Source organism: Melanostigma gelatinosum (genome assembly GCF_949748355.1).
Source record: "Melanostigma gelatinosum genome assembly, chromosome: 8".
In the NCBI taxonomy this organism is placed as follows: domain Eukaryota; kingdom Metazoa; phylum Chordata; class Actinopteri; order Perciformes; family Zoarcidae; genus Melanostigma; species Melanostigma gelatinosum.
In genome coordinates, this window is record NC_136641.1 from 9,063,591 (window position 1) to 9,087,533 (window position 23,943).

At 44.9% G+C, this 23,943-nt stretch overlaps 1 protein-coding gene across 1 annotated transcript in view; it reads right to left on the reverse strand.

Moving 5' to 3' along the window:
* nphp4 (nephronophthisis 4) overlaps window positions 1–23,943 on the reverse strand; it is a 152,233-nt gene that overhangs the window by 20,817 nt on the left and 107,473 nt on the right. The window contains exons 16-19 of the mRNA XM_079273341.1: window positions 22,597–22,757; window positions 21,551–21,738; window positions 9,069–9,199; window positions 832–956 (exon numbers count right to left, since the gene is read on the reverse strand). Coding sequence (XP_079129467.1) covers window positions 832–956; window positions 9,069–9,199; window positions 21,551–21,738; window positions 22,597–22,757 — 605 coding nt within the window. The remainder of the gene's footprint in view (window positions 1–831; window positions 957–9,068; window positions 9,200–21,550; window positions 21,739–22,596; window positions 22,758–23,943) is intronic.

The window sequence follows — 23,943 nt, forward strand, 5'->3', positions numbered from 1 at the left end:
AAACCGTAAAGAGAATTACATTTCCCAACGGCCGGTCAAAACAATTCCACACATCGACGATTTCCATCACCCACCGAGTACAGGTATTTTGAAAGAAAGAAATATTATATCCAGTATTTTCTGTTGTTGTATCGTTTGCTTGATTTAAACCCTGTATTGCGACCTTTATATTATTTAAACAGTGTGATGCCAGGGATTCTGGCCAGTATGTACACAGGTTGGTAAAGCTAAGTGTGTGACAAAAACATAATACTCAGGTTTTCCACAGGTCTAGTGCACTGAAATTATGCCGAGGCGGGGATAAACCTTGACCAAATTAGGCTGTGGCTACCAGCCCAGAAAAGTCAAATCCAAATTGAATTGCAAAGCAACTCTTAAAAGTGTTCCTGTGCGAGCAGGACTCCACATAGTATCGGCTGTGTTGCGGGTGCTTACCACAGGAAATGTAATGTGTAAAATGTCTCAGACAGACATGCACCAGAGTCAAAATCACATTTAGCATGTGCACCCATGGGTGAAAGTACAAGATGTGCCTTCGGGTAGAAGAACAATTAACACCTTCTTGTACCGTCACTCAAACACAGAGGGTAGAAGGGCACACCGCCAGGAGAACTGCACCACGGGCGAGCTGTGTGGGAGACGCTCCACGCCTCTAAGAAAGCTCCCTCATGACACGTTATAGAGCCAGAAGGAAAGCAGTCTCTCTGCCTTTGTTGTCCGTTTGTAAGTGCAGGAGGCACACAGGGACAGGCTATTGTGGCTCCGCTTTATAGAAGCAGTGAGCAGCTATTCCTGTCTCGCCATTGGCTCGAGTGCGACGCTTGACCTCACCGTGATCTTAGCCTCTTCCTTGCCCTCCCGCTGATGCACGGCAGCCATGCAGTTGAGCTTGCGGCGCCCACCGTCGGGCTCGTTTAGGTCGTGCTGCAGTCTGTGTGCCTGTGCAGCGTTCCTCGCTGCGAAGGAGAAACAGACCGCAATCATGAATACATTTACTGAACAGAGTGGAATCTAATCTCTTCGCCATTTTTACCATATGTTCTGAGAACCCTCCAAATGTCCAAGGGAGGGAGGCGCTGACAGATTAAAGTGTTGTTGGAGCACAAGAGATAACAGCTTGTACACAGACAAAAGTCCAGTCAAACAACTGGCACCGCTACAACTGGGCCGGAGCAGACTCTCTCCCCTCCAATCATCTTTCACCTCCACGGCTATTTACCCTTTACGAGCACCAAAATGTCTAATTAAAATACCTGATTCATCTACAGTCACCAAATAATCCATCCTCATTTGAGCTGGATCATGCAAATTACCCATGTACTTTAAACGCTATGACTAGAGAATTTGCCTAATCCGGCACTTTGAACAACAGTCGGAGCAGGCCATATTTTTGTCATTTAAAAACAGATTTATTTGATGGAGTACTTTTTTTGCAGCATGTAGGAAGATACACTGACTCACTGAAATGTGTCTGTAGCACTGTCAAGTACCAAATGCTGATCCTGATGATCATACGCATGTCCTTGTATGGCTGCTTGTGTTTGGACATTGAACATTTGAGACGCTTCTCTAGATAAATGAAAACAAAAAACAGTGTTGTAGAAATATGTGTCTATTCTTCAGTGACTCAGGCATCCCAGTGGCACTAGTAAACTATCCTGGCTCTACTCCAATCACAACCTTCAATAAATGCCGGCGGCCGAGAGAGCTTGATGCGCTGGAACTCAGGAATGACGATGAGCGTTCATCACTTTTGTGTTTTAACACAGTTGAAAGGTTCCTGAATGTGTATTTGCATTGCATTTCTTGATGTTGTATTTGTTTCTAATTGACTTGTGTTCACAGAGTTTTGCAGATCTCTTCATGTTTTGTCAATTTACACAAGTTTTCTTTCGCGGCAGTGAGTTGAGTTACCTCAACCACCATGATCACCTGATTATAAAGCAACAACCAATGTCATCTAACCAGACGTTTAACCAGCAAACAGCCTTGTTTCTTATTCTAGTCATACTGTGATTAAGCAAGAAATCACATCAGATATACATGGAATGGAAATACATTTGCTGATTTATTGAGAAAACAAAAGTGGCTTTTTGCTGACACATGAATTTAGGTATATATTCTGTTAATTGAAGCAACTGATTGTGCTCCCAATTATTGCCAATGCATTTCAGGTGTGAGTGTGTCATGTGACTGTCTATTTAAGCTGATGCACCTGCGCAGAATAAATACGTGTTTTCTCAGAACTTGACCCAGTGGCTGCAGATTGTTTGTTCTCCCAGGTTTAAATGTGTTGAGTCGGTATATCTCTAGTCAAGCTCTGCAGAACAGGTTATGGGCCCAGATGCGTTAGACGTTTGTGCAAAGAGATATCCGGCGTGAGTAGCCACTGAGAGACATTTGCTTGTGTGCGTATCTCACGGATTGGAGTGCCAGCACCATGAGCGGACATACGAGTTCACGTTGGTCTCGTCTTGTTTTTAATGGGGACGAAAAGAACTATGAACTGTGGGAGACAAAGTTTTTGGGACATCTGCGGTTGCAGAAACTGAAGGACACCATTTTGAATCAGCCCGCCGATGGCGCAGAAGAAAACGCACTGGCTGAGGATGCGGCGAAGAACGCGGAAGCGTACGCGGAACTGATCCAATTCCTTGATGACAAAAGTTTGTCTCTGGTCATGCGAGAGGCAGCGGATGACGGGCGTGGAGCGCTCAGGATTTTGCGTGACTATTATGCAGGCAAGGGTAAGCCCCGCATTGTATGCCTGTATACAGAACTGACTTCTTTGCAAAAGATGAGTAGTGAGAGTGTGACTGACTATGTCATACGTGCTGAGATTTCGATCACAGCGCTGCGTAATGCTGGAGAGGTTTTAAGCGATGGACTATTGGTTGCAATGATTTTGAAGGGGCTGCCAGACTCATTTAAGCCTTTTTCCATTTTTATCACTCAAAGTTATGAGACTCTCTCTTTTGCGGAGTTCAAGACTAAGTTGCGCAGTTATGAGAGCACTGAAGGTATGCGCACAGCTGCGGCCGACGACAATGTCATGAGGGCCCAGGCGCATCCAAGGAGGGCTGCCCCAGCAGGCGCAGGTGCACGCAGCACCGAGAGCGGGGACATTGTGTGTTTCCGTTGTGGCCAGAGAGGTCACAAGGTAAGAGACTGTCAGCGTGGTCAAGGCGGCCAGGGCGAGAGTACCGGACGGCGAGGAGGATGGCGACAGTGGCAGCGGGACAACGCGCGTGGAGTGTCCGAGGAGATGGATGACAACACCTTCGTGTTCAAGCTGGTGACCAGCGAGCCAGGAAGCGGTGTCACCAGAAAGGGCTTGATGGTGGACACCGGTGCGACGGCGCATATCATCACTGACCTGGCGAAGTTCAAGAACTTCGATGACCGATTCCAGTCCGAGACGCACTGCGTGGAGCTGGCCGATGGCACAAGCTGCACGGGGGTCGCGGAGCGCAGAGGAGACGCCGAGGTGTGTCTGATCGACAGCAGGGGGCGGCACCTCAGTACCACACTGAAGCAGGCGCTGTACATCCCCTCGTATCCCCAAGACATCTTCTCCGTGAGAGCTGCAACTTATCGTGGGGCAACGGTGATCTTCAAGGAAGGAGAAAACGTCTTGCAGTATAGAGACGGTACGCGCTTCCTCATTTATGAGCATAACAGACTGTTCTATTTGCCTACTGTGTCAGTAAACAATGACTGTGATGATCAATGTATGAGCTGTCATGATATTCAGACGTGGCACGAGATTTTGGGGCACTGTAATTTTGATGATGTCATGAAGTTAGAGAATGTTGTGGATGGAATGTCAATCAGGGGTAAAGCGTCCAAACCCATGATATGTGAAGTGTGTACTCAGGGCAAGTTCACTCAGAGCAGAAACAGGAAGCCTGATGTGAGGGCCAAATCAGCCTTAGAGCTGGTTCACACTGACTTGTCAGGCCCCATTGACCCAGAGTCCAAGGAAGGGTATAGGTATGCACTTTCCTTTACTGACGACTATTCAAGTGCAGTGTTTGTGTACTATCTAAAGTACAAGAGGGACACTGTAGAAGCCACAGAGAGGTTTCTAGCCGACACAGCCCCATATGGGAAAGTGAAGTGTATCAGGTCTGACAATGGTACAGAGTTCACAGGGCAGGGTTACCAAGCTCTACTGCGTAGGAATAGAATCAGACATGAAAGATCAGCACCATACTCACCACACCAGAATGGCACTGCTGAGCGTAACTGGAGAACCCTTTTTGACATGGCGAGATGTATGCTCTTGGAGAGCCAGTTAGCCAAGGAGCTATGGCCGTATGCGGTCCAGACAGCAGCAGTGGTGAGGAATAGATGTTTCAACAACCGCACTAGAGAGACACCTTACTTTATGCTGACAGGAAGGAGACCTAATGTCTCCAGGATGCAGAAGTTTGGTACTGTATGTTACGCCTACAGGCAGGACAGGAAGAAGCTAGAGTCAAGGTCTGACAAGGGCATCTTCGTTGGTTATGACAAGAACAGTCCAGCCTATATGGCAGGCATGTCCAAAGTCCGGCCCGCGGGCCAATCACGGCCCGAGGTCAGATTTTATACGGCCCGCGCCTTCTGTCTTAAAATGCATTATTTATGGCCCGCCAGCACAGTCAAAACGGAATGAATAAATCATACAAATTCAACATGCAATTCCTATTTTTACCTCATGGTGGCAGCACCACTCTGTAACTGTCTGGCTGTTTGAAATTGGCTCTGACCCTTGAACTGTCATGGCTACGGCAAGTAAAAAAAGGAAAGTCGATAATGAGGGCCGCCGCTTCCAGGAGAGGTGGAGATCGCAATATTTTTTTCACCGAAAATCGAAACAACTGTGTCTCCCTAATTTGTCATGAGACTGTTGCCTTGTTTAAGGAATATAATGTAAAGAGACACTACGAGACCAAACGTGCTAATGCTACAACAAGCTATCAGAGAGCGTCCGTGCTAGAAAAGTGAAGCAACTCCAAGATAACTTGGCCACACAGCAGCGGTCCCTTTCACATGAAAACATCATCAAAGTAAGCTGCGGAGTGGCCGTGGTAATTGCTAAACATGACAAACCTTTTACAGAATGTGAGGTTATCAAAGACTGTGTTATGAAAATAGCAGAAAACATTTTCCCCGAGAAGAAGACAGAGTTTGCTAATGTTTGCCTGGCTCGTAACACTGAAGAGCTATCATCAGATACGAAGAGACAACTTGATTTCTTTCGTGAGCCTGTTTCATGTGTGTTGAATTTAAATGTTAGACAACTTTTCATCACCCTCACTAAGTCATATTTAAGATTGTCTTGAGGTGAGAATATTGATCGGTTCCTATGTAATTAGCTTTTAGATGGCTTGTTCTTTGTTATCTGACTTTCAAGATGTGAAAGAAAGGCAGAATAGTTGTTGAGATGTGTTCAGACATGAATGCTTACATTTGGTTACATTGCTATTTGCTGTCATTGAAAATAAAATGATAAAATAACAATGTATGTATAGGCTACTTGTATTGTTTAAAATAATGTCAGCAGGGACTGTTGGCCCTTGGGCATTTTCACATTATCAAATTTGGCCCTCTTTGAAAAAAGTTTGGACACCCCTGCTATATGGTCTACTACCCTGACAGCAGGAAGGTGATGAAGCACCGACTGGTGAGGTTCATGTCCTGTGTTGAGGGACAGCAGACTGATGACATGTCCGACGATGACACTGGTGTGCAGTCTAACGCAACCAGACCTGACCCTGACCAACCCGAGCAGAACGACATCCCAGAAGCTAGGCCAGGTCCAAGCCAGATAGGCCTACAGACAGGTGGAGTCAAGCCCGAATCCCAGTCTCCACGGAGATACCCTGCTAGAGAGAGGAGGAGGCCAGACTTCTATGGGATAGAGAGTGATCAGGCTCAGATCAACATTGATTATTGCTACAGGATGGTTTGTAATGTACCACAGACGTTCAGAGATGCTGTGTCTTCATCCAACTCAAGTAAGTGGATAGATGCAATGGATGAGGAGATGAAGGCACTGAGGGATAACAACACATTTACTCTGACCACCTTACCTGAGGGCAAGAAAGCAGTGGGGGGTAGATGGGTGTATACTCTCAAAACCAATGTTGATGGATCTGACAAGTACAAGGCCCGCTATGTAGCCAAGGGATACAGTCAACGGATGGGTGTAGATTATGGAGAAACGTTTTCTCCTACTGCCGACCTGACTAGTGTGAGAGTGTTGATGCAGAAAGCTGCCCAGGAGGATCTGATCCTGCATCAGATGGATGTTAAAACCGCCTACTTACATGCACCAATTGATTATGAGATTTACATGGAACAGCCAGAGGGTTATGATGTAAAATCTCAGACAAATGGGAAGATGGTGTGTAGACTAAAGAAGTCACTATATGGGCTTAAACAATCAGGTAGAAACTGGAACATAATGTTGCATGACTATCTATGTGAAAATATGTTTGTACAGAATCCAGCCGATCACTGTGTTTATGAGAGAGAAACGGAACATGACAAGGTGATCCTACTGATCTGGGTTGATGACCTGGTTATTGCAGCCAGTGATGAGAGTGCTTTAAAAGCAGTAAAAAAGATGCTTGCTGTGAAGTTCCAGATGAAAGATTTGGGCAGACTGAAGAATTTTCTTGGTATCACTTTTGACCAGTGTAATGGATGTGTGACCATGTCACAGCAGAGCTATGTTGACAAGCTGCTTGACAGGTTTAATATGCAGGATTGTAAGCCCAGGTCAACACCTTGTGAACCAAAGCTGCATTACACTGATGAGAAGCTAGGTGACCCCAGAAAATACAGAGAGGCAGTGGGTAGCCTAATCTACCTAACCTCATGCACCAGACCTGATCTGAGCTTTGTTGTAAGCAGACTGTCACAGCATTTCAGTGAGCCGACAGAAGAGCAGTGGACAACTGTTAAGCATGTACTGAAATATTTGAAGGGCACAAATGACAAAATGTTGTGTTACAGAAAATGTGATGAGCTGAGGTTGTTTGCTTACAGTGATGCAGATTGGGCAGGTGATGCAACTGACAGACGCAGTACAACTGGTTATTGTGTTAGTCTGAGTGAGAATGGTCCTCTGATTTCCTGGAAGACCAAAAAGCAGCCAACGGTAGCACTGTCAACTTGTGAGGCAGAGTATATGGCGTTGGCCGCAACCACACAAGAGTGTCTTTACTTATCTCAACTGCTTGAACATCTTGATGACTGTCTGTATGATGTACCTAAGATTTTTGAAGATAACCAAGGTACAATTGCATTAGCCAAGAATCCAGTGAGCAGACAGCGATGTAAGCACATTGATATAAAATACCATTTTGTGAGATCAACTGTTAATGACTGTAAAGTATGTTTGGAGTATTGCCCAACAGACCGGATGGTAGCTGACCTGATGACAAAACCAGCTACTAAAGCAAAGCTACTTACTTTTTCCATGTTCTTGTTTGGGGCATAGCCAGTTAAGTGCAGTTAAGTGCAGTTGGTTTCCATGTTTTTCCCCTTGTATGATTTATGGTTGTCAATAATGTGTGATCAAGTGGGGGTGTTAATTGAAGCAACTGATTGTGCTCCCAATTATTGCCAATGCATTTCAGGTGTGAGTGTGTCATGTGACTGTCTATTTAAGCTGATGCACCTGCGCAGAATAAATACGTGTTTTCTCAGAACTTGACCCAGTGGCTGCAGATTGTTTGTTCTCCCAGGTTTAAATGTGTTGAGTCGGTATATCTCTAGTCAAGCTCTGCAGAACATATTCTATCTCCGTTTTTCTCTCCCAGGATCACTTTTTATCCCTGCACATTGTTCCTTTGTCTCCTTATCAGAGAGGCATTGGGTCGACTGCCTGTCACCCAACCAGATAGTGTCTGGCAACACTGCTTCCTTCAGAGCCACAGGCCGGCAGCAGTGGGACGGAGCGCACACACACACTCAATAACACACAACACAGCTTCAGCGTGGCTAACTGTTGCGACTGGACTCCAGTGAAGGCAATTAGGCGCATTGTATGTTTAAATGTCACAAGACGGTGGAGTGGAGAGAGGAAGGAGTGCAGTGTGTAAGAGAGACCAGAGCAGCGGAGAGGTGGCGGCGGTGAGGGGGAGGGGGAGGAGGGCGACATAGGTAAGAAACAAAGCAAAGAGTGAACAGACCATGTTTGCACAGTTACATGAGCTGTGAATAAATGATTGCAACAATTTAGGGAATATGTTTGGAGTGTGTTATACAGTACATGTTTTTTCAGTCGGGATTCCATATGCATGTATTTCTTTGAATCGGTGTACTAGTATCTGGTGTGCTCTGAGCAAATGTGTGTGAAAAGTAATACAATACACAGTATTTCAAATGTCTGTTCTTCTCAGAGTGTGATGTTATTCTAGAGCGGCCAGACTTATTATAAATTATTATATTATATTATATTAATTATACTCATTATTATAAGCAATTATTTACTTGTTTGCAACTTTCCCTGATGCCTTTTACTGTGTGTGTGTGTGTGTGTGTGTGTGTGTGTTTGAGTCATAGTGCACACTTAAGACAACGTTAGGAATACACATGCAGTTGACTGATGAAGGCTTGTCTAATTGAGGAAAAAATTGGCTTCCCCAGTGTGTGTGTTGCTCTAAGCGTGCACTCACACACACACACACACACACACACACACACACACACACACACACACACACACACACACACACAAAAAATACAAACAGGACTGTGGCTAGCCACCAGAGATGCTTCTGCAAGCTCAATTAGGCTGAAAATTGAGTGGTTCAGTGGTGCAGCCAAGAGACAGGATGTGAAATGGATCCGGTCGAGTTGATAAAAGCAGGAGCATGGTCACCGCCCAAATGAAGGGCATTAATTGCTCCGTCGCGTAGTACACACATACACACCCACACACACATGTGCTTAGTCATACACTGAGTGGAGAAAAACATAAACTGCACAGCTAATTAATGTGAAGTTAGCTGAAATGTTAGTCCATTAACGCTGACAGAATTCAGTGGGCTGTGGATTTTAGTGCTTGCCATTGAGTTGGAGGATGTTTCTGGAGGACAGGCTTCCTCCTCTGAAGCGACCGATTACTACGCGAGGAGTTATGATGTTGGAATGAGACGCCATCACGTCTGCTGCCCTCCTCCTGCTCGGATCTACTGGGCTCCCTGTAGAAGAGACATACAGTTTTCAGCTGATTATTATATACATGTGAAGCACCTCATGAAACTTGATTTGACGTCATCCATGGGCTGAAACTCAGACCAACTCATTTTAACTTTAACGGGCGGCAGAATCGCCACGAGACGGAGCCGATTGGTCGATGTCAGACCAACTGTATACATGCTGACCAGCGCCACCTGTAGGGAAGAAAAGAAACAGCTGCTGCGAGTTTGCATTTGTGCCACCTGCAGGCAATGAGTGTTACTTTCTCTCTCCATGTTTCATTTAATACCTGCAACATACACATGTTTTGGTGGATTCTCTATTCTGGAGCACAGCCCATGAGGCCAGAGGACATATGATGACACATCAGCATATGTCTTCTAAACAAACGGCTCCAGCTGTTACTCTTCTTGTTGATGAGTGGGCAGGTTGGCCAGGTCTACTGCTGGGATTGGGACTCTGAACTTGCGTGTCATTTCAGGTGCTTTGGTTTGATTAACCTACTTTTTTTTTCCAATGAAGAACTTGTAACAGAACTTGTAAAACATCCGACTGAAACTATTCTGTTGTGAAGAGTGGTGCTAATGAGCAAAAGAACTAAACCAGTGAGAAAAATCCCAGACAGAGGTTTCAATGAGGAATACGAGCCTCGCCTGTTGTTTGATCACACAACCTGAGGTTATACTTACCGGTACACACAATCGGCATCAGGATCGTAACTGATAGAAGGAAATGTATCTCTGTAACGCTAGATTTGATTTGAGGCCAGATCCGTGTAACTCCAGCAGTGGCTCAGTGGCTCGAGACTCGAGCGCTTGCCACTTCTTGAAGTAACGAGCCAAACCAAGATCTGAAGCCAGATCCGGCCAGTTTGCCAAAACAAAATCTTTTTAAGGCCAAAGTTCGCTTTGAAGTCACATGTGAAACAATACATTTTCATTGTAGACAGCGCCAAAGTCAACACAGTCCAGGTTAAACCCTGGCTTAGAACGCTCGAGGCAGGATCAATACATGAAGACAAGCCTACAGTGATTAATTAGTGGCCTGAAGTCTGGACACCGAACGCTTACAACGCTATGAGTGTCATGCTGATTGATGGTGAGTGTTGGACTCTGTCCGGTTTGGCTGAGTGCTGGCTGCCAGAGATGCAGTAGGACAACAACAACATGAAGAGATCAGCCATCAGCATTTCTGGAGGTGGGGGCCGACCCCATAATTACAGATCGTTCCTTAAAGAATGTGATGTTTGAATTGTGCTGTCATTACAGATCCTTAATGTGCCATTGTTTGAATGGCCAAGCTGATAGTTTGGAATTATCCTGCAAAAGTGTCTCTCTTTATGCTCCTAAATGTCAAAATCACCATTCCCCCCCTCTTTTTAAAAGGCAAGTGGATAAGTACGCACTCCAGGGTGCTCTTGTACAAAGACAGTAAATGATGGTCAATATTAGGCCTTCTTCTTCTGACACTAATTCTGCCAGTGCAGAGCCCCTACAGTACAGTGGCTGTGGGAAAGGCTTGCTTATGCTTTGGAACAGCGCTTTATACACAAAATGCTCGGTAACGGTGACAGATAATTGCTCGCAGTCACACAACACCAGCCTGCAGCAATGTACCATCTTCGCAAGAAGAGCATTTTCAAATACCACAGGTCAAAAGACTTGTTTTGTGCAATTTACAGGTAAACTGAGGCCAACGCATGCAATCTGTTTGATAGGATTTACAACGCTTGGCTGAAGAAGTAATTAAAACTAACTTTTTAAAGCACACTGCACTTTGACACGATGCTACCATTACTATCAGCTTCTAAGCATTGCAACATCACAACATACCCGATTGAGGGGCTTAATTGCGGTGTAAGAAGTCTCTGAGAGGCTCTGGGGTACCACTCGTATGACTTATAATGAGTGCTGCAATTAAGTGGCTTTACCGCCCAGAACTCACACCTCTGAGCATGCAGAAGTTTGAGAAGGGGAGCCTCAAGTACCATCCAGATCTTTTTAGAGGCAAACTTCCTTCATCAACAAACTGATAATGGGCAGTAGCTAAATGAGTAATGGGGAGCTGGTGTTGCCATGCAAACAGACACAGACAGCACAGTTCTGCAGATTAATGGATGAGGTGTTTGCCGTCCCAGTCCATTCCCCTCATCATCCATCACCCGTCCCTGGCCACACAACTCAGCCGAGTGTATTTGTTTGAGTTATATTTCCCAAATGTTACTGTGAAGACATTACTTCTGCCATCGCATAAACATCTCCAATCAATTGCAAAGCCGTAGAGCGCTCACTCTCAACGCCTCATTATGGGCCTTTTAGCATGCTTTCTTTGGTGTCGAGAAATGCTTCGATGACGGACAGAAGAGCACAATAAGCCTGCGAGGACGCGATAAGATGAACACCCGGTGCTACTTGCCCACAAGAAAACAAATGGCCTGATGATGAACCCAATTATGACCCACTGATTGTTATCAGTCAATCATTTTAATTAATCGGCTATCACCATCATAAGGCTCATCAGATAATACCTTCTTTAGCGCTAATCCAGGTTGACATGCGCGTCTTTCTCTCGGTCACATTATCCGTCCCTGACTGCTGCATCACGCTGGCAGATTGTTGAGACAGAGCTGATGATCCTCATCACTGAAACGTAAGCCGATACTCCTGCTTTGTGTTGCAGAGAGAAAGCCCAGCACAAAGTCTGCTGCTCTGTGTGGAGGTGCGTAATTGTAAAAGTGCCAGGGGGCTGAACTCTATCAAATTTATTGACTACCTCTCTCTGTTGCATGACAATAACCCTACTCGGCACTACCCCACCTGCCTGTCCTCTTTGCTCTGCTGGCGGTTCTTGAGGTTAAAGCAACAACAAACCGCTGATTTACTGGCCTCCAGAACAAACGGGAGCAAGCACCAAGGGGGTTTCAAAGTAGTCTGCAATATTCGATTTATTCTGCCTCCCCATTCCAGGACACTGACCTTTCAGAATAAGCAGATTCCCTCTCACCTCAGGGCTAAAAGCAAGGTTGATAAAGTCAGGCCTCAACGCGGCAACAGCAAGAGCTTTTAATGAGTGGGACATACAGTATGTGCGCCCCCTTAGGGAAGCCACCTAGCTAAACTAATTGTCAGGTAAATTTCACTGATATTTTATTCCACTGGTGGCAAGCTTTAGGCTGGTTTCCCTCTACTTTCTCCTGCTGCAACAGTCAGTCTCTCCAGGGCTTATCAGGACACTGCAGAAGAGAAGCACTGTGAGGTCTGGGGAAGAAGGTGCTAATCTGTCTTCTGTACTGTTCCGGGGGGGGGGGGGGGGTGCAAGAGACAGTGAGAGTTAGAGAGAAACGATACAGACAGCTCAGTCAGCAAAAACAATTTCATATCAATAGGCGTTCCCTTCTGTCACATATGGTCCTTTTTGCTGCTGGCAAATATTACCTGTTTCCAAATTGGATATTAAAAGCACTCACTGTCTTCATTTTTTGAGCTATTATTGGCTTTTTATGATGCTAAACTCAAACTATATGCGTGTGAGATGGAGTTGGACCATTAAAAGCTATTCTATAATCTGCTGTAGCCTTGGCTCAGACAGACCAATTTGGGTCCAGTCCCAAAACTGTACGTAATTTAAAGTTTTCATCAACCGAAGTAAGCACCAATTTGTTGAACGAAAGCGGCACTAATCAATACATTCTTTAACAATGGATCAAATGTGACGTGAAAGGGGCCGCTCATAGTGATGAAACCACAGAGAATTATCTTGGTAGTTCGCCTCAACTCTATGTGACTTACTTTGCTACATTTTAGCATCTTTTTGCTCAATGTTTTAGTTTTTCGCCCGACAACCTTCACTCTCATGCCGTGTTCAACTTTCTTTCCATGACAAAGGTCTGATAAACACACTGCGCGCCACCTGCCCTGCACCAAACAGCAGCCAGAAAACAAAAAAAGACAAGGTGGACATGATGGGGCATCTAGCATCTAAAGAGTCAAAAACCTCACCCAGGATTTGGTGGAAACCAAAACTGAGCTAAACAGAGGGTGAAAGTTATCAGGTGGCCAGAAGCATTATTCAAAATGAATGGTAACGATGCTCCATGTCTGCCGGATGTGCCAATAGGCAACTAACCCTAACGATATGGTGGAAAGGTCAATGAAAAGTTTAGGGTTCTCAACAAAATCATTTGGAATTATCCTCCAGGGACCATGAATTTCTGTATCAAATGTGATGGCAATCTGGCCAGTAAATGTCAGAAAAGTAAGTGCAGAAAATGAAAATTCGCACAACCTTTTTTTCCACACTGAAGAATTCCAAGATGGCGGACGATACACATCGAGGCTCAGTCGCTCCTGCTTTTAAAAGGTCTTGAATGAAACCTGAGATTTATAAAACTGTTGACGGCAAAGTTATTGTTGAGGATGAGCTGCTTAACTTTCTCGCCGTGAAAATCAAGACATTAAGTCAGGACGAGATTGTCCTGCTGGCTGCGAACACGTTTGACTCCGAGTGGATAGAGTCCTCGAAAGAAGTTTTGTTTGAACTCTGCCAAACTACACAGCGGCACGTTTCCCATAAAGGGGCATAGAAAGACATAAACAACATTAAGAGTTGTCTTAAAGTATTGAATGAGTGCTGGGAGAACACTCCCAGATTTGTCTCTCATTTCCTGGATGAATTGCCTCCGGTGACGTTTTCCAACTTGGACGTCTCGAGTCTACTTGGGAAAATGGAGCAGCTGTACACTGAGGTCTGCTCAATGAAGAAGTCGATGCAGCTACAGGCTGATGTAGGCGAGGATTTTCGTGCCATCACTGTGGAAATTGATCGCCGACTGTGTGCACTGGAGCGTCCCACTGACCTGACTTCGGGCGGTGGCACAGGTGCTTCAGCGGCGCTGGATGGAGGCACTGTGTGCGTAAAGGCCGGGACCACTGGCTCTGACGATGCAGGGCTTGGGGCTACGCTGGCGAAGGACTCGGACGTTGATGCCGGAGAACGGGATGATGCGGGACCCTGCGATCTGGACGAGGAGATGGCTGCGGGAGGTTCCGATTGTTTGGTGTCACGCTCCCCAAAATGGAGTCATGTCGTGAAAAAAGGCAGACGGCTGGCGCGTGTTCCGGGAGCGCTGCTGCTCAGTCGGGATCGCGTACTGTCGCCCCCGGGCGGAAAAAGAGACCCGGCAAGGTTAAGCCTGTTGTTGGGACCGGAGCTGTGGGCAGCATCAAAACGGTCAAGACAAAGCTGGTGAGTGTCTTTGCTACCAGGTTCTCACCAGATCTAGACGCTGAAACATTATCTGCGTATCTTAAGGAAAAACTCAGCCGGGAGGTCAACTGTCTAAAGATCGACACTGTCCACAGAAGATTCAGCTCATTCAAAGTATCTGCTGAATGCAATGAGTTTGATGAAATGTACATTCCGGAGCTCTGGCCAGAAGGGGCATTTGTCCGGCGCTATTTTGAGCCCCGCAGGGCGGGAGTTATCGGCTCTAACCATGCACTTGCTGTGGGGGGAATAAGTTTGCCTGCTGGTGCTATGGGCACTCACTTGCTTTGCTAAATGTATATCCGGGTTTTGTCGTACAACTGTCCTGGCCTGCGTGTGGGCCAGAGCGTTGGGGATAAAGCTTGCCGCATGGTTGTTGACAACCTTTTGGAGAATTGTGACATACTATGTTTACAAGAGACATTCTTACCGAAGCAAGACTTGGAAAAACTCAACTCTTTTAATGATAACTTTCATGGTACTGGGGAGTCTACAACTGACTTTGGCATGGGAATAGTCAGAGGAAGGAACCAGGGGGTGTGGCTATTCTCTGGATTAAGAAGCTTGACTCTTTGATAAATGTGGTCAGGCTTGGTGTTGACTGGTGTGTCGCAATACAGTTTACTCATGATGATAAGGAATTCATTATCCTAAATGTGTATACACCCTATGAGTGCAATCACAATGAGGATGAATATCTAAATAGGCTTGCCTTCATCAATTCCTTCATTCAAGACAATACTTCTAGTATTTATGTTATTGGGGATATGAATGCAGATATCTCAGACACAAGCTCAGTATTTGCCAAGCACATGGCTCAGTTTTGTAAAGACAATTATTTTATATTCTCAAGCGAAGTGCTTTTGCCTACAGATAGCTACACATACATTAGTGAGGCCTGGCACACTACATCATGGCTGGACCATTGTATTCATACAGCTGATGCTCATGCTTCATTGGGATGTATGGGCATTCTTTATGGAGCAGCAACAACTGATCATATACCTTTTGCTATGTCGATAAATGTTGAACATCTGCCGGCGCTATCTAGAAATGGAAATAGTGTCAACACAGAAAAACTTGACTGGTCAACTCTCACTGAAGAGGACGTCTTAAGTGTATTCTGCTCGAACAGACCAGTCCTTCAGTAATATTCATCTACCTAGAGATGCAGCTATGTGGACTGACGTTAACTGTAAGGATGTGGTGCATAGGAGAGATCTCTGCTTCATGTACAATGATATAGTAAGTGCTCTGTATAAAGACAGCAAGCCCTACTACAAGCATCATAATAAGACCCATAACATCAAACCTGGCTGGAACGAGTATGTAGCTGAGTATCGTGCTGAAGCCTGTGAAGCCTTCAAATCATGGGCTCTAGCTGGTAGACCCAGACAAGGGCCAGAGCTTGAGTACAAGAAGCTCACCAATGCAAGATATAAGTATGCCATTCGCTTCATTTGCAAGAATGATCAAGCCATGAGGGCTGACTCCATGGCCAAGAAGCTGCTAAGCAACAACTTAGTTGATTTTTGGAAAGAAGTGAGAGCTCTTAACTGTAAAACATCTTTACCATGCACTATAGATGGAATTTCAGGAACAGACAACATTGCTGAGTTGTGGAGACAGCATTATAGCACCTTATTTAACTGCATCAAAAGTGATTTGTATAGCGTGGACAGTTCTGAGAGTAATGAGTGAATGGCAATTACATCATATGAGCACCAAGCTATCAACAAACTGTCTGAAGGCAAAGCAAGTGGTTTAGACCATATTACTGCTGAACACCTTAAATATGCTCGTCCGAGGTTAGCTCCTCTCCTCGCTATTTGTTTTACTGGCTTCATGATTCACGGCTTGTTACCAGACTCAATGCTGTCTGTTCTCTTAGTGCCAGTCATCAAAAACAAAGCTGGTAAAGTATGTAGCCTAGAGAATTACAGGCCCATTGCTTTGGCCGCGTCCTGTCAAAAGTCCTAGAAAGAATTCTGCTGGACAGAATACAGGACTTCATCACCTCCACAGATAACCAGTTCGGCTTCAAAGCCAAACATGGCACTGACTTGTGTATATATGCCTGAAAGGAAATTGTAAACAAATACAGAGGTCAAAACTCATCACTTCTTATGTGTTTTATTGATGCCTCCAAAGCTTTTGATCGTGTTAATCATAGGAAATTATTTTTTAAACTGAGCCAAAGAGGTGTCCCCACATTCTGGCTTACTGGTATGCGCACCAGAGTATGCAAGTAAAATGGGGTAAAAGTGTGTCAGCCCCATTTGGGGTTAGCAATGGTGTCAGACAAGTTCTGTTTAATCTGTATGTTGATGATCTGTCCAAGCAACTGAAAGCCTGTAATACTGGTGCATGATTGGAAATACTCTGGTTAATCACATCATGTATGCAGATGATCTGGTGATCTTTAGTCCTTCTAGCGCTGGTCTTCAGCAGCTCCTCACTATATGTACTGTGTACGGTGTGGAACATGACATCAAATACAACGCCAGTAAGAGTTCTGTCCTGATCTGTCCAACTAAAGAGGACAAATGTCTAAACTTCCCTGACTTCAAATTGTCTGACAATAATCTTGGTGTCTGTAGTGAAGTAAAATATCTTGGTCATTTTTTAACAGAACACATGTCTGATGATAACGACATTTCCAGGCAATGTCGTAAAATGTCTGCACAAGCAAACAGTCTCTCACGTTAGTCTGGTCTGTGTACAGATGGAGTGAAGATGTCTCTGTTCAGAGCATATTGTACTCCACTCTACACTGCACACTTGTGGTCAAACTACAAAAAAAGAGTCTACAGAGACTTCAAGTAGCGTACAATGACGCCATGAGAATACTGTTAAAGAGAGCGAGATGGAGCAGTGCCAGTGAAATGTTTGTGGCTGCACGAGTCAACACTTTCCAAACAGTTTTAAGAAATCTCATGTACAAATTCATCTGTAGACTGAATGACTCTGTAAATGGGATCATACTTGTTTTAAGGTTTAGCACCACACGCTACCAGTCCCAGCTGTGGCGACATTGGTACAGCTGTCTCTTAGTAAGGCATTGCTAGGCCTATGTACTTTCATTGTTTGTGTCTGTCTTGTTATGTATCTGTCTGTATGGACCCTGAGTCTGAAATAAAGTCTATCTATCTATCTCTCTATAGAGAAGCTCACTTTTCATTAAAATGAATGAACAACATTGCCATTCTCAGGTCACACCGCTGGCAAGAAAAAGGGAAATGTAGACACAACTAAATAAACACACCCACAGAACAAGCAAATGTGGGTGAACAGAAACCCAATGAAGGCTGCATTGCTTTTGAGTTCAGTCTATACCCCTCTGTCATCGTTTCTTACTGACACTAAAGCCACAGCCTCACATCTATGAACATGTCTTGCCTTTACTTGCCTCTTTCATTCAATCCATCCTATACTTTCTGTCCTTCTGCCATCGATCTATCTAGGCTGCCTGTTTGTTTGAGAGAGATAATATGACACAACTGGCCATCAATTAATCCACAGTATGTGTGTGTGGAAAAGCTCGGCGCTCTATATCACAATGACATCATGGATTACAAAGATTACACACAGTTTATTTCATTTTCCATCTTTGGGACAAAGTTGCTCACACACGCTGATGATTCTGCTCTGACTCAGCAGACTTAGTACCAGCTTTCAAACGTTGTTCAGGCTGAAGATCTCTCTTTAATGCGTCTCTTCCCCTGCCTCCGTCTCTCAGAGTTCATGTGGATTCAGCAGATGAAATCAATAAAGCATTGCAGCTTTCCTCTGGATTCACCAGTCAATCAGTTTCATGGGACGAGCAGGCGGTCGTCATGCTTTATAGACTCCTCATCTGCTCCGACAGTTCTCTGTGGGGGAGCGCTGTTTTCTTTCTCAAGACCTTCCTCAACCCCCGCCCCCAATGTTCCAGCCACGATTTCACAACTCTCCATTATTCTGATTAAGCCGCTTCCTTTAGTCCTTTACAACGCTATTAATAAAAGCTGCTTTACAGAATGATTGAATAGGCCCGACAGCCTATCATTACCATTTAATTAATTACTTGTCAATCCCACCATGTTATGATTAAAAAGGATATCATTGGGTATTTCACTCTTTTTCATTTGGAAATGACATTCTGCCACTCACTTCTTTCCACTGAAGCCTAATTCTGATGAATTCCCAACGGGGCGAAGAAAAGACATGATTAATAGCATGCATGAGTGAAACACATAGAATGAGAAAGGGCAGAGGGCTGTGTGTGGTCTGGACTGCATTGCTTGTGAAGGTATAGAGGGAGGAGAGACATCCACATGGTTCTATACGATTAATGCATATGATCATATAATACATATCATAAGAGACACGTCTTACATTCTCTTTATGTAACACCATGGCTCACATGGTGAATGGAAGTTTCCCATCAGTGCAAATACATGCTGTACTTACTCACCACACTGCTCTCTAACCTTTTAATTACCGACTCAATTTCAATCACCTCCATTCTGAGTGCTGTTAAGCTACTGTCAATGAAACTCCTTCCCATCAGGAATGGGAAGGATTAGGCCCTGTGAGTCACTGGAAGGCATTTAATATGAAACGTCTGAGCACAAAGCGTAAAGTATCATTGACAGAGAAAAAAAAAAAAAAAAGGCAAATTTAAAGCAACTGGAAGTCTTGAAGAACATTTCTGAATATTACATGACTCTGCCAATGTTGTTCTGTCAGAAGTAGTGCTGTCAAAATGTAGAGTGTGCTGAATTTATGAAGTTTTTGAATTTGCATTACAAGCAAGCAGCATCAAGAACAAATGCGGAGCAGAGCAGAAAACAGATGATTGTTACTCAAATGTAATATCAATGGGGTTTACATTTAAAGTACACATGAAACTCGTAAACGTTATCATATGCATGACTAAAACTAAATCAACAATATCCTCACAATATTCCACAGGACATTTCAGCCTCGCTGTAAAAAGAAGCTTTTACTGCTTTAGCCGTCCTTCCCGTCACACTGCTGCACATCTCCTCTTTCTCTCGCACTCTGTGCCATCAACCATTTCACAGGCGACCTTCCCTCACCTCTCAAAGCTAAAATCCAAAAGCTGTATCTGCACACTGTCAACACAGAAATATAGCCTGCCATTCAGCTTGGCCAGCGTGCATTTTTGAGTCCATCCAGTAGGGATTTAGGGCTAGTAGAGTTTTCACAAGCCATAAAGGAGCCATGTAATCCTTCTATTGAACTTGGAAAATCGCAAATATCGGAGTTGCAGGGTTCTCACATGATGTCAGTGATATACTCTACCTGTCCGCCTCTCACTTCTGCCACCCTGCCTCATTACACACAACCTGTCTACGCTCTGCTACACCTGTCTGTCAACATGTCTGCATGTATGCATGAATGCATGCCTTCTTGGCATGTCTGAGTGATTTGATATGCACACAGGCTTGTGTGTGCGTGTGTGTCTGTGCGTCACTGTGTCTGTCGTTCATGTTAAATCAAAGTCGTCATAAAGCAATCCATCTGTCATATTGTGAGTAATTTCTGATTGTCAAGCCCCCACTAATGACCGAGCTTTACATCCTTTGCCACCCACCAAATGAGAGCGCTTATTTATTACCGCTTGATGGCAGGCGCAGAGAAAGACAGAGGATATATGGGGAGGCGAGAGAAGAAAAAAAAAACCTGCCACCGAGAGGCAGGAAGAGAGAGCGTGTGATAGAAGGGTAAGGGGTAAATGGATGGATGGGAGAAAACAGGAAGACAGTGATAAAGAGTGAGAATGTGAGGCAGCGACAGATGGAGGCAGAAACAAAGAAAAAAAAGGACTGCTTGCGAGTCCTCCCTCCCCAAATTGATTCTGACTGTCGGCCGGGGGGCGCCTGATGGATATCTGAGCCTTGATTGGAATTTACATGCCAGACACGACCATACCCCAGCACACCCAATAGCCCACTGTGCTCTCAACCTGCCTTGAGTGATAAGTGCCGGCATGTTTAGCCCCAACAATGGGAGTTTCTGAGGCCCCCAGAATGATGCATCGTCTATGAGAGGGAGTATCGTTTTAACAGTTGATTAATGGCAAGGAAGCTGTCGTCAGCTGCCATCGCAACGCGGGGGCACGTCGGGGCCCAAATTGGATGAGTGCGAGGGAAGAGGAAAGGTGCTCAGTTGCTAGACGGAGTGGAACTACATCAAGATATTTGGCTTTGGCACAGTGTTTGCTTTGCAAGCCTGCACACACATGCAGAAAATGGGAACTTTCAACAGCAGCAGCAGCAGCCCTGGGGACTCACTGTCATGTCCCAACCCTACACATCAATAAAAGCAAAGAGGCAACATTACTTTATAATCCGAGGCTCCGAATGGATATATGACCTGAATATAAAACACACATTTCAGAGGTAGAAGGAGATTTGGGTGATATTGAAACCGGATTTTCTTTTGAAAAACGAGAACAAATCGAATGTCCTGGCTTTCGTCAGATTTACCGTCGCGTTTTGGGAATGCAAATATCGAGCTCTTTCCAACAGCCCTCATCCTGGGCATTCGCTCTCCGCCCTCTTCTGTGTCCAACTGGGCGCCGCGCTTGATTTAGTTTTAGATTTACAAGTTTCTCTAAAGTGAGACAACTATCTGGTTGGTCAGATGAATTCTCACTAAATACTTCATTCACTTCTCCATGGAAGTGCATTTAACACAGCATCTTATGCTCATTCACAACAATTACGACTTTACAATCGGCACAACCAGGGAATTCAGATCATTGATAACGAAGGACGTAGAGCATGGAAGGTCATTATCTGCTTTGAGATCAACGTGTCTGACAAAACAATATCAACCGAGGTTCCATACTGGGATCGCACGATGGCAAACGTGAGCCGGATCCATTCACTGGTGAATACCACGAGATGCCGTTGAAAGCTCAGAAGAAGGGGGAGCAGGTGGACCTTGAGTCGAGTTCATTTTGTCACACAAAAAGGAAGCTGTTCGGGTGGTCGGCCCATTTGTTAGTCACGGGCATGTCAGTATTTACACTTCAACAATCCAGTGTTAAAAAAGAAAAGTCTTGCGGTACTTGCCTATGTTGCCTGTGCGTATGTGCAGCCGGCCCCTGATAATGGTGTGGACCGTCACGGGGCTGAGAGCTGGCCGTCGGCCCACGTCTGCGCTCGCCAGCAAGGTGTCCTCTCCCACGTAATCAGTGGTCAGCACCTCCACCTCGTGAAGGGCCTGCACTGCCGATTTACCCTGACGCAACATGTACTGGGGATGCAAGAACAGGAACTGAGTGGCATTTATTCACAAGGATGCATTAAACACAAATTAAGACACATTTAACGTGATTAAATGAAAACGCATATACGCCAGGAGTGGGAGTTTGACTTATCGCTGAATGAATAATGTCAGAACAGCCCAACCCGGTTGTAAACGACTCCCTTACTTGTTTCTCATTAAATGCTTTACAAAACTTCACCAAGTTGCAAAACAAATCAATTCCGCATCAAGGTTGGCAAGAGAGTTTCTGTCCAATCAATGAACAGCAGGGTTGAAAAGTTCAAATGAAAACACCTTTATTAATGCGTCGTTTGTCTTCTCTTTCAGAGGTTGATATCGGAGGGAAACTCGCTTCGGTCAAACCCTTGAACACACAGGGACAAAACACTAAAAAGGTGCGTTTGTCGAACCGCCACATCTCATGAAACAAGATCATTTGTTATGGTCCTCGCAGACAGAGTAAAACCATTTATAACAACTATTGTCCAATGTGTATCATTTGTGTATTTGAGGAAACCTGGGTAATTTACAGTATAACGAAGTGTTTTTGTATTTGACATTCGATTATCAGAGGCAGCTTTCTCTGCAACGCCTGGCTCCCGCTATTAAATGTGTTAAGACAATCTGCAAACGCTGCATGAATCCATGACAGAGGCACTGCGTTACGACGAGGGTGCGTCACGAGTTGACAGCGCATGTGTGAACAGGATGTGGTTTGATGCCCAAACTCTGTGAAGTTCTTGCAGCGAACACCTTGTCGGTGGGAATTTAGAGTTTTGTGTTTCATCCGACAACAAATAATCACTTTCATCTTGATACATTGGAATCACATGTCGACCTTTTTACCTTGAGCTCGACGGCAGTAGAACCTATAAGGAGCAACGAGTCGCTGTCCCAGATATCAATTTGCATGGTGTGGAGGGCCAGGTAGCGCAGGAACCAGCGCTTCTCTCCGGGCTTCAAGAAACCCCCGTCTACTCTGAACTGCACCTGCAGGCCCGGGGAGCCTGAGACAAGGAGAGACAGGACATGCAATGTGTGATTGAAGAATGTATGATGATGTGAGTAGCAGGACAAGGAATCAGGACATCATCTTCTTTGTGTTATCATATATTGAACTAAATCATAGTTATGTGTTGGAGTGCTCATCGAGCGAAACAGAAGGCTTTTTTTTTTTTTACATGCATTTGTCAATTTTTTTATTTCTTACAACTTTCCTATCTTCATGGAAGAGCAACGCTTTAATATGACACACATTTGTATGGTACGGTTACATTGATGCAATGGCATGTTGTTACTCAACACCAACACCAGAAACAGTGACCGATCTGATGATTATGTGGGCCTTTTGTTTCCCGTCCAGATGGCTTTGAATATGGAGGGGGAGCCATAATATCTGTAACCAGCTGTCAACCTTGTGGACAGAACTGAACGGGTGCAGCAGCCATCGACTGGGAGTCATTAGGTCTGATGATTGTGCTTGATGGGAGTACAATAGCCAAGGAGTACGAGGCCATTTCACAAAATCAGAAGCACCCTAGGGTTCCCATTTTTCAAGATGATAATGGCGCCTAACACGGCCAGGAAACCTTGAGTGATTTTATGAACAGCGGTCTAAAGTCACGGCATTAATCACCACATCAACCGTAGATTCCCCACTTCATCACTCAAGCTGCTTTTCTTCTTGAAACACTATGCACAGGTTTAGGACTGGAGGACAACGGCAGCCTTACATCTCTTTAGTATTCATGCTACCAGTATAATCAGAAAGCCATTTGCTATTTTGTCCACTCCTGCAAAGTCACATGCAGAGACACACACACCAGCCATTTTGCTATGATTAAGCCCAGACTGATATTGAGAATGTGCAACGAGTGCCCCGTGATTCTCTCATGACCCCTCTGCGATGCACCGACGTGAAATCTGACTCATCCTCCAACTCCGAGCAGCTCAAATGGAAGCGACCCCATCACTGATCCAACTCAGATGGTGAGTGGGTACAATCAGCTGCAGCCCAAACCCAACCCGCAGCGGCGTGTCCGTGTTACAGCGCGTGTGTTCAAGGTGTGAGTGAACATAGGATCGTTTCGAATCTGACCTCCAATCTCCAGACTTTTAGAATCTTTTGTAGGTTTGGCTTCTGACACTTTTAAGTGACAAATGAATGAGTTGCTATCAGCCCAAATGAGTACC